Source organism: Cololabis saira, chromosome 15, assembly GCF_033807715.1.
Source record: "Cololabis saira isolate AMF1-May2022 chromosome 15, fColSai1.1, whole genome shotgun sequence".
In the NCBI taxonomy this organism is placed as follows: Eukaryota; Metazoa; Chordata; class Actinopteri; order Beloniformes; family Belonidae; genus Cololabis; species Cololabis saira.
In genome coordinates, this window is record NC_084601.1 from 1764910 (window position 1) to 1780355 (window position 15446).

Sequence of the window (15446 nt, forward strand, 5' to 3'; positions counted from 1 at the left end):
TCAGCTGGAGCCTATTCAGCAAATTACTTGGACATCCTGCTAACAACACATTACAGTAATCCAGTCTAGAAGATACAAACGCATGAACTAGTTTTTCTGCATCACTTTGTTGTGAAGAGGATTCTCAGGGTTATTCATGATATTCTTCCTTTTATGAAATGTCTCCTTTTTGCACAATCACTTCAGAGTTTGTTCAATATGTAATTTTGTATAATCTTTTTAATTAATGACAACAACAACAACAACAACAACAACAACAACAACAACAACAACAACAACAACAATAATAATACTTGGCATGCCCATAATTAATAATAATAATAATAATAATAATAATAATAATAATAATAATAATAATAATAATATTTTGTATGTACATATATATGTATATTTATATATATAATAGCTTTATTGTGTATATCTGTTGAAAACATCAACAGAACGACACGGCACGGCACGGCCCAGATGATACGTCACATCATCCAGCTGTGATGTCATCTTCCTGCGACAGTCAAGTAGCTACGCAGTTGCTCGCTTTAGCGGATTTGTTGGAATTTTCCACGACGGAGTTTAAAAAAAAAAGGCTTTTTAAAAGGCTATCTGTTAACCTATAGAGACTAACAGAGCCCACCACTAGAAGCCAGGCTCCAGAGACCCTGCTCCAGCCGCAGCTGGGCTCGGTGTCGCGGTTTATCCGGTGTTAGTGGATTCAGAGGATGGTGTTTACGGGAGCCTGTTAGCACATTAGCTCTGATTAGCTGCAGGTTCACTCTACTGACATGGAGTTCCACGCAGGAGGAGGCGGAGCAGCTATGGTTCTGAGTGGGGGGAACGTCCCGGCCTTCCTGACCAAGCTGTGGACCCTGGTGGAGGATCCGGACACCGACCAGCTCATCTGCTGGAGCCCGGTACTGACCCAGCTAGCCTAGCTTAGCCTAGCTGAGCCTAGCCTAGCTAACCCAGCCCTAACTCGGCCAGCAGGATCTGGATCCTGCCTTAACGTTTATTATAACACCACAGTATTTATTTATTTTTATTTTTTTATTATTATTAGTTTGCACACAAATAAAAGTAACACTTACAATCGAAAATAGTAAAGCAAATGTGACAGGAGAGGTGAAAAAGCCAACAGGCTTCTGCAGCGAAACCTCCCCTCAATTTAGGAAGTAAAACAGTAATTACAAAAAACACAACAAGACGAAAACTATAAACCAAAAACAAAGAAGGTTAGACTACATAATTACAGATAATCAACACACACAAAACAAAAAAAATAAATAAATAAATAAACGACAGCAGAAAAATCAACAAGAAAGCTTGTGACATTTTTTTAAAATGTGAATTAAATTAGATGATACATTTCTTTTAAAAATCTCTCTTTAGAAACAGAGCTTTTAATAATGTGAGATTAGGAGTTCTATATCTGTACACCAACGATATTTGAGGGAAAACTGGCTGTGTTTAGTATTATAAAAAGGAAGATGAAGATGATTGACCTGTCTGGTATTATATGAATGTATTTGAGAATTATATTTAAAAAAAATACTAAACGATAGTGGTAAAGAAAAAGGCAAAAACATATGTTTGTATAAAAACACACATATCTGACGAATATTTATGTCATATACTGTAAGAATTTTGAGTTTTCTGAACAAAGGAGTAGAGGGTTCCGTAGAGTTAGAAAAAATTGCCAGTCTTACAAATCTTTTTTGCATTAAATAAAGTTGATGAAGACTGGAAGGGTATGTATTTGCCCAAACAATATTACCATAAATCAAATAAGGATAAATCATAGAATAATATAGAGTTAATAAGCAAGACATATTAACGAGATTTCGCAGTTTGCTGATGATGCCCAATGACTTCACAGTTTTATTATGAATGATTTATATGTACAGTACAAATATTTCCCCCCTTCAAATAGCAGAGACACCCCGGTATTACAGCTAATCTGGCCCAGAGTTGCAGGAGTATTAAGAGACGGATCAGAAGCTAATTGGTTTTAAGATAATAAGATCTAGCTCCTTATATTCAAACTTCATTAGCCCGAGGAATTATTTGATTGATGTGTTCTTTTTCCAGAACAAAATACAAGAACAAAACTAAAATAAGAAAAAAAACAAAAAATATTTTTTATCTCTGAGTGTACATTAAGTAGTGGTGTTACTTGTTTTATAGCTTGTAATATGCACTACTTGAAAGCTGATAAAAATTGTAATAAAAGAATATTGTGATAAAGTTCTTTATTTTCTGTAATGCAATTTAAAAAAAAAAAAAAAAAAAAAAAAAAAAAAAAAAATGTCATACATTTTGGATTCATTACAAATCAACTGAAATATTGCAAGCCTTTTATTATTTTAATATTGCTGATTATGGCTTACAGTTTAAGATTAAGATTCCCAAAATATTCTAATTTTTTGAGATAGGATATTTGACTTTTCTTAAGCTGTAAGCCATGATCAGCAATATTAAAATAATAAAAGGCTTGCAATATTTCAGTTGATTTGTAATTAATCCAGAATGTATGACATTTTTGCATTACAGAAAATAAAGAACTTTATCACAATATTCTAATTTTCTGAGACAGTCCTGTACATTTTAACATCCTATAATCTTGCTCCACGATGAGGCTTATCAGGTAGTGACTTGATAGGTACATCACATTATTACATGTTTTTTTTTTATTTCACAGTCAGAGATATTAATTCAGTACCATTTTATTTAAATTGATTGAGTTTATAGCAGACTTCTTGTCAGAATACTTACAATCAACATCCTGCAATAAAGCAAAAATCAGTTGGCTCTCAAACACAACTTTGTTTGGGTAAACTGTAGCTCATCAAGACCGTTACAGCTCCCTGGTCTGTGATGGGGTGGGATTCTTACAGTTGAGCCGAATCATATGAAAATATCCGTAACTTACAGATATGGAAGTGACTGACTGCTAAGGCAATTTGACCCACAACCACAACAGTCTAGTTGACTTCAGCCAGTCTGTGTTGCTTGCTACATGCCACATCATCAGTGTGTAAAATGATCTGCTGCATCTGTGACTCCTCTTTCATTCCAGTATAGTCAGCCTGTTAAACTGGGACACACTAATTGTGGTCGCACATGGACGGCAATCACGTTGTCCAAAGAGTGTAGTCTTAAAAGCAAGGCGGTTTAAGATTTGATTGGCTCTGTCATTCATTTTTATTCTCATTACTGGTTTTCTTCTGATAATTTGATACTTTTTATTAACATTTAACAGACCAAAAATAAATGTATAAGTTCACTTCAAAATGCGACAAAAGAGAAACATCTTGTCTTCAAAACACACATTACTGTGTAAAAAACCTGTAAAACTTATTGATGAAATGACAAAATAGTTGGTTATGAATTTATGCTGATTGGTTGTAATCCTAATCCTCTAGTTGTAAATGACACTAATTTGTCTTTGGTCTTTGTGTTAGAGCGGAACCAGCTTCCATGTGTTTGATCAGGGCCGTTTCTCGAAAGAGGTTTTACCAAAATTCTTCAAGCACAACAACATGGCCAGCTTCATCCGACAGCTTAATATGTGTGAGTATCTGCAGTTACTTCTAATTGCAATAGCAATAAATATTCATTGTATTGAGCTGCTCACTAGTAGTAACACTGTAAAAATAAAAAAAACAACAACTCAGAACTACCAATTGAAAATGACTGAATTGAAATTAAACTGAAATGCAGGAGGTTATTGATGGTGATGGATTTTTTTCTTTACATGTTTATACTTAGACGGTTTCCGTAAGGTGGTGCACATTGAACAGGGTGGTTTGTTGAAACCAGAGAAAGATGACACCGAGTTCCAGCACCCATTCTTCATCAGAGGACAAGATCGCCTATTGGAGAACATCAAACGCAAAGTCACCAATGTACGTACTTCTATAGATACCTGAAAACACCAAATTAGAGGTTTGCAATGTATATCAATAAGACTATTTTGTTCTAGAGTTTCATGTTATTTTGGATTTGGGTCTGCAAATACAAAACATGTGCAGAAATATTTTTATAAATACCAGCATGTAGTCCCAAGAGTTTTTGAACCTGGTAACTCTTCCATCCGTCGGTTTGTTTCCGGTGCCTATGGTGACAGTATTTCTAATGTGACTGCGGCAGGTGTCGTCAGTCCGTCAAGAGGAAGGGAAGATGTCTTCAGACGAAGTGAGCAAGATCCTGAACGATGTTCAGCTGATGAAAGGAAAACAGGAAACCATTGACTCCAGGATAATCGCCATGAAACAGTAAGTACCAGAATCAAGCTTCTAGCAGGTTACAATGTACAGTGATGATTAGGAACTGAAAAGTAAGAACCAAGATCATTTCAACTTTAATTGAGCAGCCATTTGAAAAAAATCTTGTTTTTCTTATCATACATTTATTTAAATGACTTGCATGTTCACCTGTAGTATTATACATTTGGCCATTCGTAAACTGCAGTGTTCATTTATGTCGATAGCTGCAGTAGTGCATAAAGAAGGACCACACATACTCAAGGCTCTAAGAAAAGAAAGTATGCTCTTTTGTGCCTATTGTAAATAAAAAGTGATTTGGTCTTGAATATGCAGGTCTTCTCCTCTAATTACTCTTTTCAATTCTCTTGCGTGTGCACTGAAATGTTGTTGAGGGCACAGTGATCAAAAGACCCATCTCAATGTCTATAGTTTTCTGTCAAAGTAAATCACTTAATATTGCCACTCTGGATTTATATAGGTTGTTGTAAATAATACATTGCTTTTGTGATCATCCTTTAGTATGTCAACAATGGTTTCCGAATGTGGACCGGTATTTATGAACTACACTCCAAAAAGGATTTATAACATCTGTGTTTCACAGGATCCATAAACACCAGAGTTTAATTTTGAAACACAACATTTTGTCAGTGAAGTTTCAAACACTGCATTAAAATTCAATCTTAAAAGGTCATTGCAAATAGAATTTATCTATTGCTTTGGACAATGTTCACAAACCCTGAATTCTGTTTTTTAAAACATTTAAAAGTTGTTCTTTCACTGCTGTTTCTAATTGTCTTCCATGGTAAAACAGATTTTTTCTTATTCCTCTTTTGTGAATCAAGGAGTCTGGAAGCCGCAGTGACTTAAGTTTTCTTTTTGCTCCAGTTTTCTTGGCTCCGAACTGTTGCTTTTTGTACTTGTTCTAAGTTTGGCTCCAGTTCTAATGAGGGACCGGAACCAGTTTGATGGAGAGGGTTTATAATTAATCTTGTGTTTCTTGTGTCTGATTTTCAGTGAGAATGAATCTCTGTGGAGGGAAGTAGCCAGTTTGAGACAGAAACATGCTCAACAACAGAAAGTTGTCAACAAGGTAAAAGAAGAAGTCACACTTGGTGAACTGTCTGATGTCCAGATTGAATAAAAATCTGTAACTGTTGTTGCACATTTGGTTTAACATTACATTTGCTTGGCATCTCCTTGAGGTTTGGCTAACAGTCCATACGTGCACATACAGAAATTATTCATACACGGATAAAGAACTGGGATATAAATACATAAATAACGGCACATTGTGTAATGCCTTATTTTAATGGGGAACGTAAGAGACTTTTCGGATACATGTGACTGTTGATGGCTGAACTGTTGTCTATTTAAAATGTCTTCTCATCATGCCCCTCCCTGAACTAATAATTAACGGTCTGTTTTTACAGTTGATCCAATTTTTGGTGTCTCTAATCCAGACCAACAGGATTATGGGAGTCAAGCGGAAGATGCAAGTTTACCACTCACGCAGAAATGAATACACCCTTTAGTGTGAATACTGTGGAGATTTTGTCAGTCATAAAGTGCGGCAAATCTTTAGAATAGGACATTTATTTCACATCATACATATTGCAATTTCTCATTTCTGTGTCCTCTCCTTTCCGCTTATCCAAACTCCAGTTATAAGTTCAGTTAAACATCCCCTAAATGTTGTGAGTGTGGATACTTTGTTTTCTTGTTTCCTTTATTAATGTGATATTTCTCGCCTCTGCTTATAGTCCTCTGATGCTCAATGACTCTAGCTCTACCCATTCTCTGCCTAAATACAGCCGGCCCTTCTCATTGGACCACGTGCAGGTAACCTGCTTCACTTTTCCTACTCAAGATTGACATTTTATTGCAAATTCAAATCAGGTTACCCTCTGTCACCTATTGTTTGCGCCACATGATATGTAACAGAAGGAAACAACAGGACAGGCTGCATTATTTTTCAGTCGGCGTATACAGGAGTGTCTCAGAAAATTAGAATATTGTGATAAAGTTCTTTATTTTCTGTAATGGAATTAAAAAAACAAAAATGTCATACATTCTGGATTCATTACAAAACAACTGAAATATTGCAAGCCTTTTATTATTTTAATATTGCTGATTTATGCTGCCCCCGCGACCCGGGAACGGATAAAGCGAAAGAGGATGAGTGAGTGAGCTGATTATGTCTTACAGCTTAAGATTAAGATTCCCAGAATATTCTATTTTTTTGAGATAGGATATTTGAGTTTTCTTAAACTGTAAGCCATGATCAGCAATATTAAAATAATAAAAGGCTTGCAATATTTCAGTTGATTTGTAATGAATCTAGAATGTATGACATTTCTGTTTTTGTAATTGCATTATAGAAAATCACAATATTCTAATTTTCTGAGACAGTCCTGTAGATTGTCAGCACTAGTACTTTTGAATTTTTTTTTAAATTTCTTTTCTTCTCTGTAAGTGTTTGTCTTAACTCGACCATAAGCAGTTTAAGTCAACATGTCACAATGTGTTTGTCATTGTGGCCAATGACTGGTTCTAAGTGAAACCCTTTAAAGCTCCGTCTTGTGTCTGTGCTCGTCCCTTCAGGCTGCAGCCAGTCCTTTCTCAGCTGAGTCTCTGTTGAATTCTGGGCCAGTCATCTCTGACATCACTGAGTTGGTCACACACACCCCGGAGGAAGTCGTTGGTGATTGCGCTGATCCAAGGTGATTACGAGTGAGATCAATGTCCTTTGTTGATCAGTCATGAGTTTCTAACCCTGTCTGACAAACCTGCAGGCAGATCCAGCTAGCAGATATTAAACAGGAGCCGTCCAGTCCTGAGGTTGAGGAGTGTCCTGTTCTGGAGGAAGAGTCTGCAAGTGTAGAGACGCCACTTTCCCCCACCACCTTCATCAACTCCATCCTCCAGGACGAAACACCACCAACACCAGTCAGCTCCACTATAAGCCCAACAGGTATTCATGATATGGGCTAATAGTTGGATGTTTGTTTAGAGATGATTGCTATTAAAATAATGCTTTCTCCCAGTTTAAACTCAGTCTCTTTCCTCTGTAGCCAGTTCCATTGTTGTGATGAACCCTGCAGCCACCGGGTCCGTTTCAACAGCACCAGCCAACCAGTTACCAGGCCTTGCTGCTACAAACTCTGCAGTTAACCCCACGATGGCTGAGAAGAAATGTCAGACTGTCGCCTGCATTGGCAGGTACGTGTGCAGTCAGGGTGACACCTGGGTTTGATGCTACAGTTAATGCTGGTCCAGCAACTGCCTAACTGAGAACTGTCTAAACAACACCCCAACACCTGTCAACAGTTGTCCAATAGCTGTTCTGTATCTGCTAAAAACAGCCCCAGGAAACAGTCAGCAACTGCTTTGTACTTGTATAGCTGTGAGCAGCTGCCAAAACAGTCCCCTCGTTGCCCTTGTTGCCCTCAGATGTCTCTGTGCCCTCGTTGCCCTTAACCATGTACGGTGTGCACATCTTACACAGTAATGCACTTACTGTATTTTCCGCACTATAAGGCGCACTTAAAATCCTTAATTGTTCTCAAAAATCGGCAGTGCGCCCTATTATCAGGTGCGTCTTATGTATGAATGTTGTTGTGCTTACTGACCTCGAACCAATTCTATGTGGTACACTGCGCTTAAAAACCAGTGGGACTTTGGTAGGAGACGAAGCTGCTCCGCTAGACTGATGGTCGTACAGCCGACTCCTTAAAGTCGGTCCGTGGTTGGATACGGGTCGCAACGTCAGGCACCGTTAGATAACTATGTGGTGCTGGCAAACAACCATAATCCAACATCTAGTCAGCGTTAACTATTATAATAAAGCCAACATTAGGTTTGTAGCATAAACCACATTTTCAAATCTATATCATAATCCATTTATAATCAAATGTTGAAATACAACGTAGTTCCAACCTCATACTAACTTCAGGTTTCTGCTATCGCCGGCAACAGCAATGTATTTGTAGTAATTGTAATGTAATTGATTTGTGGAAGACGGGTGATTTAAAATGTGAGCGTATTTTTCTGTATTAGTTACAACTGAACAATATCCTGAGTTATTGTGAAGGAGTTGAATAAAGTTCAACTTATCTTTTTTGTTTCTCTTTATATATGTTTTATCATGCACCTTATAACCCGGTGCGCCTTATGTATGAAGATAGACCCATTAATTGATATTGCGCCTTACAATGCGGTGCGCCTAATGGTCCGCAAAATACAGTACATATGGCTGCATTTAGGTGTTTTAATTCTGAGTAGTTGCTGTGTAAATTAACATTCCAGGGTTTCACTGTTTGTTACATTAATGATCAGATTGATGGAAGTGTTTCATTAAAACCCTTTTGCTTCCCTCAGATTCCTCCCTCCCCCCTCTGCAGATGGGCTCCCATCTGATGTTTGGCGCATCGTATCAACACAACCTGAGAAGTGAATCTTGTAATAGTTGTCTTAAACTGTATATAAAAGGCAGTGGTGTAAAGTAACGAAGTACAAGTACTTCGTTATTGTACTTAAGTAAGATTTTTGAGAATTTGTACTTTTATTGATACTTTCATTTTTCTGTACTTTTACTTTTACTTCGTTACATTTTCAAGGAAAAAATCGTACTTTTAATCCGCTATATTTAAAATTGGACACGTCGTTACTCGCTACAAATTAAAGAACAGCACAGCGGGGTCTGATTTATGGTTCCGCGTTACACCGACGCAGAGCTACGGCGTAGGGTACGCGGCGACTAACACCCTACGCCGTAGCCTACGGCGTAAAGTGTGCGTCGATTTAACGCGGAACCATAAGGCGGAGGAAGGAGCCGCAGCTCCCGGGAGAGTTGCGCCGCAGAGGCGGGCCGGAAGGTCGGAGGAACCGCCGTCGCGTCGAGTACCGATGAGGACTGAAGCCTGAATTATGGTTCCGCGTTAAATCGACGCAGAGCCTCGCCGTAGGGTACGTTGGTGTAACGCGGAACCATAAATCAGCCTCGAGCGGCAGCCGACGCGTGTCCATGCGCACCATTCTTTGATTCCACCCCTTCTAAGGTGGTTTTGGCATTTAAAAGTTCAAAAGTCTCATCCTTTATCAGCTGGGGTTGCTTAATGTTGTCACTGCATATACAGGCTGGGGGTGAACCTGTCAGCGGGGCCAATGGGGGACAGCAGCAGTGATGAGCAAAGGGAGAAATTAAAATGGGGTAATGGAGACAAACGCTAAAGGGGTCAGAATAATATCACCATAAGCATTTTGTTGTAAGCAAGAATTTGCTTACAACAGAGTTGTAAGCAAATTCTTGGATTCTTCATTTCTTTGAAATCCTTTTGAAAATAATTTTATACTTTGTACTTTGTACTTTTGTACTTAAGTACATTTTACACCATGTACTTTTGGTACTTTATTATATTTAAGTTGAGGTACTTTTATACTTTTACTTAAGTAATGTTCTTAATGGGTACTTTTTACTTTTACTTAAGTAATTTTCAAGCAGAAAATTTGTACTTTTACTTAAGTACAATATTTTTGTACTTTTTCCACCTCTGATAAAAGGTGGATGAAGTTTCTGGATCTGGAATGTGAAACTTATGCATTAAACCTTCATTATATTTAATAACGGCCGGCAATCACGACTACCCTGGTTTAGAGGGGGACATGTATACATACGAGTTGATTTTGTACATCAGTAAATAGATTTCCTATGGGTTTTTGTGACCTCGGTTGATATTACTGTCAGCTTGACAGTAAAGATGCTTCAGCTTGCGGATCACGATCTTATCACTGACAAATTGCTACTTTACTTGCATGCATGGTGTCCACAGATTGTCACTGAGCGCCACCTCTCACTCGTCACAAAACAAAGCGGCGTCTGCCAGAAATACTCAAGTCAGGGGACTGCAACACGATGAGTCAAGAGTCACGGCACGGTAGCTGCATCCCTCTTTTATATACAGTCCAATCCACTATGATTGTAAACATTAAAAATAGGGCTTTATTTCCCACTTCTGGTGGAATTTGTCATTTATTTGTTTTAATCATTAGTCATTGTATGAACATACCAGACCAACATTGTGTATCCAAGTCAGTTACTGCATGTCCATCAGATTTTGGTGTAATCTGCAGCTGAAATTGGCCCCTTATAACTTCAATTGAAAACTTATCGTCTGCAGAAATGTCAGTGGGAGGTGGTTTACAAAGACATCAATGCATTTCGTGGCAATCTCTTGAGATCTCAACCATGAGTCATTTTCTGCAGCACTTGGAACTTTCCAGCAGTTTGGCAACTTGGTTTTTTTTTTTTTTCTTTCATCTACTTGTTTATTTTTCCTTAGTAAACTATACCGATTCAGGATACTGGAATTTTGGGACTCTTAAATTTAATTAAGTAGTTAAAATTAATCAAATTCAAATGAAACATGCCAAATGTGAAATAATAATTACAAAAAAAAACAAAATGTGATCCTCTTAAGCTCAGATCTATTGCCTGCTTGTAAGTCTACTCCTAGTTTGTGGTAATTAAATGAATCCGTTTCAGTTTAATTACCATAAGGTAGACAGGCAGTGAAAGCTCTGAGACAGAAAGGAAGTTGGACAGCAGCGAGACACATTGTTGGTTTGGATCAGCTTTGACAAAACATTTGACTATCACTAAACGGGTGATACCAACTCTCACCTCTCTTTCTCCCTCGTCTTTCTCAGGTGTGAACTCTCTAATCACGTTGACAGCATCGACAACGGTTTGGAAAACCTGCAGAACATTTTAAACTCACAGACCTTCACCTTTGATGCAGCTCCGCTGATGGAGGTCGGTCCACCCGTGTCTCGCATAGCAATATTAGTCTGTCCTCAGTTGCTTGTGTGTGTTTGTTCATATTAGACCCTTTGTGTGTGTTTTTAGTTCTTCGGTTCGTCCAGTGCCGTTGGAGACTTCGACCTTGATAGTTTGGACAATGTGAGTATTGCAGTTACATTACACGGTTGAGGATTACCAGCATCCACGTCATGTTAACTCTTAAAGATTTGAATGAACGAGCCCCAGATAGCTCAGTGGGTTGAGCAGGAGCAGCATATATGGAGTCTATCGCCCTTGTGCAAGGCAGCACAGGTTTGAATCCTGGTCTGTCACTCTTTACTGCGTCTTCTCTCTCTACCCACGTTTTCTGTCCACCCACTTTCAAAATAAAGGCCAAAAATAAAATATTTGAATGAAGGCAACTGGGCTTCCATTTTCCTTGTTCTTGACGATGTTTCAGGTCCACTTGCATCTCAAGGAAAGGGGACACTCTTTTAAGGACAAAAATGTACCGTATTGGCCTGAATATGAAACGGTGTTTTTTGCATTGAAATAAGACTGAAAAAGTGGGGGTCGTCTTACATTCGGGGTTTAGACGTTATACCCATTCACAACGCCAGATATCTTTAAAGCGAATGCTGAACTTAACTCGCCAGGCCAAAGCGAACCCCTGTCACGAAGAAGAAAAATAAAAAATAGTATAAGAAAGAATAGAGAAGAAAATAAGAGCAGAGATAACAGAAAGTGGAGAAACGTAGCGACAATCTGGAGAAAAGTGGGTGGAAGTTCGGCAGGTAAACCGGCAGCTGAGGAGAAGTTATGATGCAAACTAAGGCCCAATCCCAATTCAACTTCACTCGCCCTTCTTTTCTCCACTCGCCCTTCTTTTCTTCCCTAACCCCTAAAAAAGAAGCGGGAGATTTTAGGGCACTTGAGATCTAGGGCACTTGGCCCAGGTGCCTGTCCCATTCTCCTACTCCCCCTCGTTTTCATCCCTACCCTGATCAGGAAGCTGAGAGCCAAAAGCTGTTTTAATTTCAGCTGTAGCGCTGTTAATATGGCACTTTATTAAGTTTTAATATTTTTTCAGGCGTAAAAGTAACCGTTAAGATCCCCAACCTGGGCTCAGTTTATCCAAATAACGCCTGTTAAGAAATTTGACTCGACGTTTTCGGAGAAGGGAAGAGCCGCCGGCTCCGGGGAGCAGCAGCAGCTCACAGCCCGAGAATAGACGTGATCGCCGGGTCAACCCAGCGCCGTCGTCCCGGGAGAGAAACCTGCAGCTCTGTTGAGAATTACGCTGGCTGAAATAAATCATTTAGGAAGATGTTGGTTTAATGGATGAAATCTAACAGTTGTAGCTACGCCTGTTAAGGAATTTGCTCCGAAATTTCGAGATTTCTGTCTGCCGGCTCTGGAGATGATTTATGGGTCCGCGTTAAATCGACGCAGAGCCTACGGCGTAGGGTACGCCGTACGGCGCGCGTCGCCGCGTACATCGACGCGAAGGTTACGTAACCTACGCCGTAGTTGGTGTAACGCGGAACCATAAATCCCTTTTATTCTGGCGTGATCTTCGGCAACTTTATCTGAAAGTGTGTAAATTACCCAGATAACAGCTGGATTACTTGGTGGTTTCTGAAGACTAGCGATCTTTTCCTGAATGGTTTATCTGACTTTTCCGGTCACAGTGAATCAAAGTGATAAGGACAACTATTGTGCAAAAAAACCAAAACAGAATCACACATACACGAAGAAAAGAGCGCTGAAAGTCAGTGACGGCGTCAGTGACGGCGTGTGATCTGCGTCGACGCGTTGCACACGCCGTAGGCACGGCGTCGTTTTGACGCAGAACCATAACTCAGCCTTTACTTTTTATGCATGCTTCATTCATGTAATTATCATAATTATAATGCTAGAAAATAAAACATTTCATTTTGTTTTTAAAACCTCAACTTTTAGAGATGATTAAATGTGTATATCGTGTTGATGACATACATACGACTGTTTTCTTTCTCTGTCAGCTGCTGTCTGACGAACCCCCAAGAGACAGTGACATTAACACAGGTATCTGTCATTCCACTTGATTCCGATGATGTAAGAGCATCTGTTCCTGTCATGCTGACTCCGTGTCCTCTCTCCCCTGCAGGGAAGCAGCTGGTCCAGTACACGGCCTCACCGTTCCAGGTGTCTGAACCAGCCGGTCTGGGGGAGGTCGGGGCCGACCTGCCGTCCCTGCTGGAGCTGGAGACGGAGCCGTTCTTCGGCTCCGACACGCCCACCGACGACCCGGCCGACGCCCTGCTGAGGCACACCCACCTGGACTCTAACCTCTGACCCCGGGAATGTGCTGACTCGTCTGCAACCACGGCAACAGAACACCGAGTACTGACTCAGCAGCAGCAATAGTTGATGACATTAATCGGTTGTAGATCAATCATTAGAAAACAGGTCATGCTTTTATTACACAGATGTTATTGATTGATATTAATCCATTTCTATACTTGTTTTATTTTACTCTTTGTTTTAGATTGTTTTGTTTCCTGCAAATTGAAATCCTTTTGTTTTGTTGCTTGTTGTAAAAGAGAGATGAAAACAAAAAAAAAGAAGAGAAAGGGGTTCTTAGTGACTCTGGGTCATGTGTTCACATGACCCAGAGTCACTCAGTGCTCTGTAGATTCAAGTCAGATTTTATGGTTGTATTAGTTTTGACAATTTAAATATAAAGAAGAGAGTCTGAATATTTTTGGAAGAGTTTATTATATTACAAAGTGTTTTTCCCTTTTTGCATCACCTTTGGTACCATGGAAACGACAGACAGAGACACGAGCTGCATACGACTAACTGGAGTATAAATGTGCTGCATACCGGTCCAGGAGTTACGTCACCAAAACTCCATTATGAAGAAGCTCGTCACAGGGGTCATGTGACTGGCGTCCAGTGTAGTGCTCCGTTGCATTATGGGATACGGTATGCAATATAACCAAGCCAGCTGCACATTGGACATTTTTCCAGAAATTGTTCATTTGGGTATTTCTTGCATACTGCAGATTGGGCAGGTGCACATAACCTGCAATACAGATACTACATTTTTGGTCAAACGTAGGACATGCCAAAAGAGTAGTATGCCAATTTAAGAATGCCAGATGAGCAGGTTTGCTTTGATGATTTTCCTTGGACTTAAGTTAAATCCACTTGCAACAAATGACTTTGGGATGTTTTCACTACTGCTTTCCCGCTGCTTCAGCCGTTCACCTGATGATCTCTGCTCAACCGACACAGTGCTGGAGACCAGAGGGACATGATTTTAAGCGCTGCGGCAGTTCTGAGAGCTTCCAAAGTGCAGATGACCTAACGCTCAGCGCCGCACAGACACATCCCTGTTAAACAGTTGGAACTGCAGCTCTTTAACATGCTTTGTTGAATTTAGACTTGTTACAGTAGAGACAGTCCACTTATGGCTACGGTCAACTGCACTAAGAAAAATCCTGTCGCGTCAGTAGTGGCTCAGATTGTGTGTCAGACAACTGTGACTGTTATTTCAAGTATTATTCCTCAGCATTTCAAATGTTTATTATTCAAATAAACATATCTAAACAGTTTCATACAGTGTGTTCACAATCAGGATCAGCAAGCTGATCTCAAGTCATTTCTACGTACTGGTTCTAGCGTCAGATCAGAGCCGAAGCACACTGGTGGCAGAGATGGTTTTAGGACATCAGTTCTGGGGAATCGGATCGTTCCAGACTGGATCTGTGACTCAAATGAGAAACTTCAGAGAACCCCTACATTTTAGATTTGAGTTCTTCACAAGTGAGGATACATTAATTTGAAATTAAAAGATAAAATGGAAGCTTGACTGCAGTTCCAAAGAAACAAAGTTATACTTTTAAGAATTTTGGTTTTTAAGTTAAAACATTTCAAGATGATTTCAGAAAATCTTTGAAAAAAGCTGTTTAGTAGACAAAATGTTTACATCACTGTAAACCTGTTCTACATCAAAGAATCTGCATTCAGATGAAATCTTTCATTGATATACAATTACGTTTGTATTACAATTTCCTTTAATTATGCTACAGTAAGGTGACTCCTAATGTCTAAAGTTTGGTTTCATTGGTCGGATTATCTGTGAGTTTGTTGGCATCTTTACAGACAGAAAGCCGCCTGCAGTGTAAAAGCCTTTATTATCAATATATCAACGTTTGTTTAATAACTGCTTTCTATTCAGATATAAGCCATCTATTTAATGTAACATCTGACAGCTTTCCTAATGCCAGTTAGAGGGCGATTGTGATTAACAAAGATGGGGTTTAAAGACACAAATATTGTTAAATGTTTTGAATGCAAAACTTTGGTTTAATAAAATGATTTAAATACAGCATTGTTGG

The 15446-nt window shown here is 39.2% G+C and overlaps 1 protein-coding gene across 4 annotated transcripts; it reads left to right on the plus strand.

The window, feature by feature from the left end:
- The first annotated feature begins 509 nt into the window (after positions 1-509).
- On the plus strand, positions 510-15437 carry hsf1 (heat shock transcription factor 1). Of its 4 annotated transcripts, XM_061742079.1 has the most exons (16): positions 510-908; positions 3456-3564; positions 3763-3899; positions 4144-4268; positions 5274-5349; positions 5690-5751; positions 6020-6098; positions 6861-6979; positions 7052-7230; positions 7331-7478; positions 8637-8708; positions 10088-10192; positions 10965-11070; positions 11164-11217; positions 13083-13125; positions 13208-15437. In XM_061742079.1, exons 1-16 carry the CDS (start codon positions 780-782, stop codon positions 13393-13395), a joined length of 1731 nt encoding a protein of 576 aa, XP_061598063.1. In that variant the 5' UTR covers positions 510-779; the 3' UTR covers positions 13396-15437. The 4 variants fall into 4 exon arrangements, with proteins under 4 accessions (XP_061598063.1, XP_061598065.1, XP_061598064.1 ...); XM_061742081.1 differs by lacking the exon at positions 10088-10192; XM_061742080.1 differs by lacking the exon at positions 8637-8708.
- Positions 15438-15446: the final 9 nt, after the last annotated feature.

What these genes read in the sequence shown, in the direction of transcription:
- hsf1 (XM_061742079.1), top strand. Translation starts at nt 780, where the DNA reads ATGGAGTTCCACGCAGGAGGAGGCGGAGCAGCTATGGTTCTGAGTGGG. An exon ending in ATGGGAGTCAAGCGGAAGAT is followed by an intron (nt 5,752 to 6,019) that starts GCAAGTTTACCA and finishes CTCTGCTTATAG; the next exon opens with TCCTCTGATGCTCAATGACT. An exon ending in GGTGATTGCGCTGATCCAAG is followed by an intron (nt 6,980 to 7,051) that starts GTGATTACGAGT and finishes ACAAACCTGCAG; the next exon opens with GCAGATCCAGCTAGCAGATA.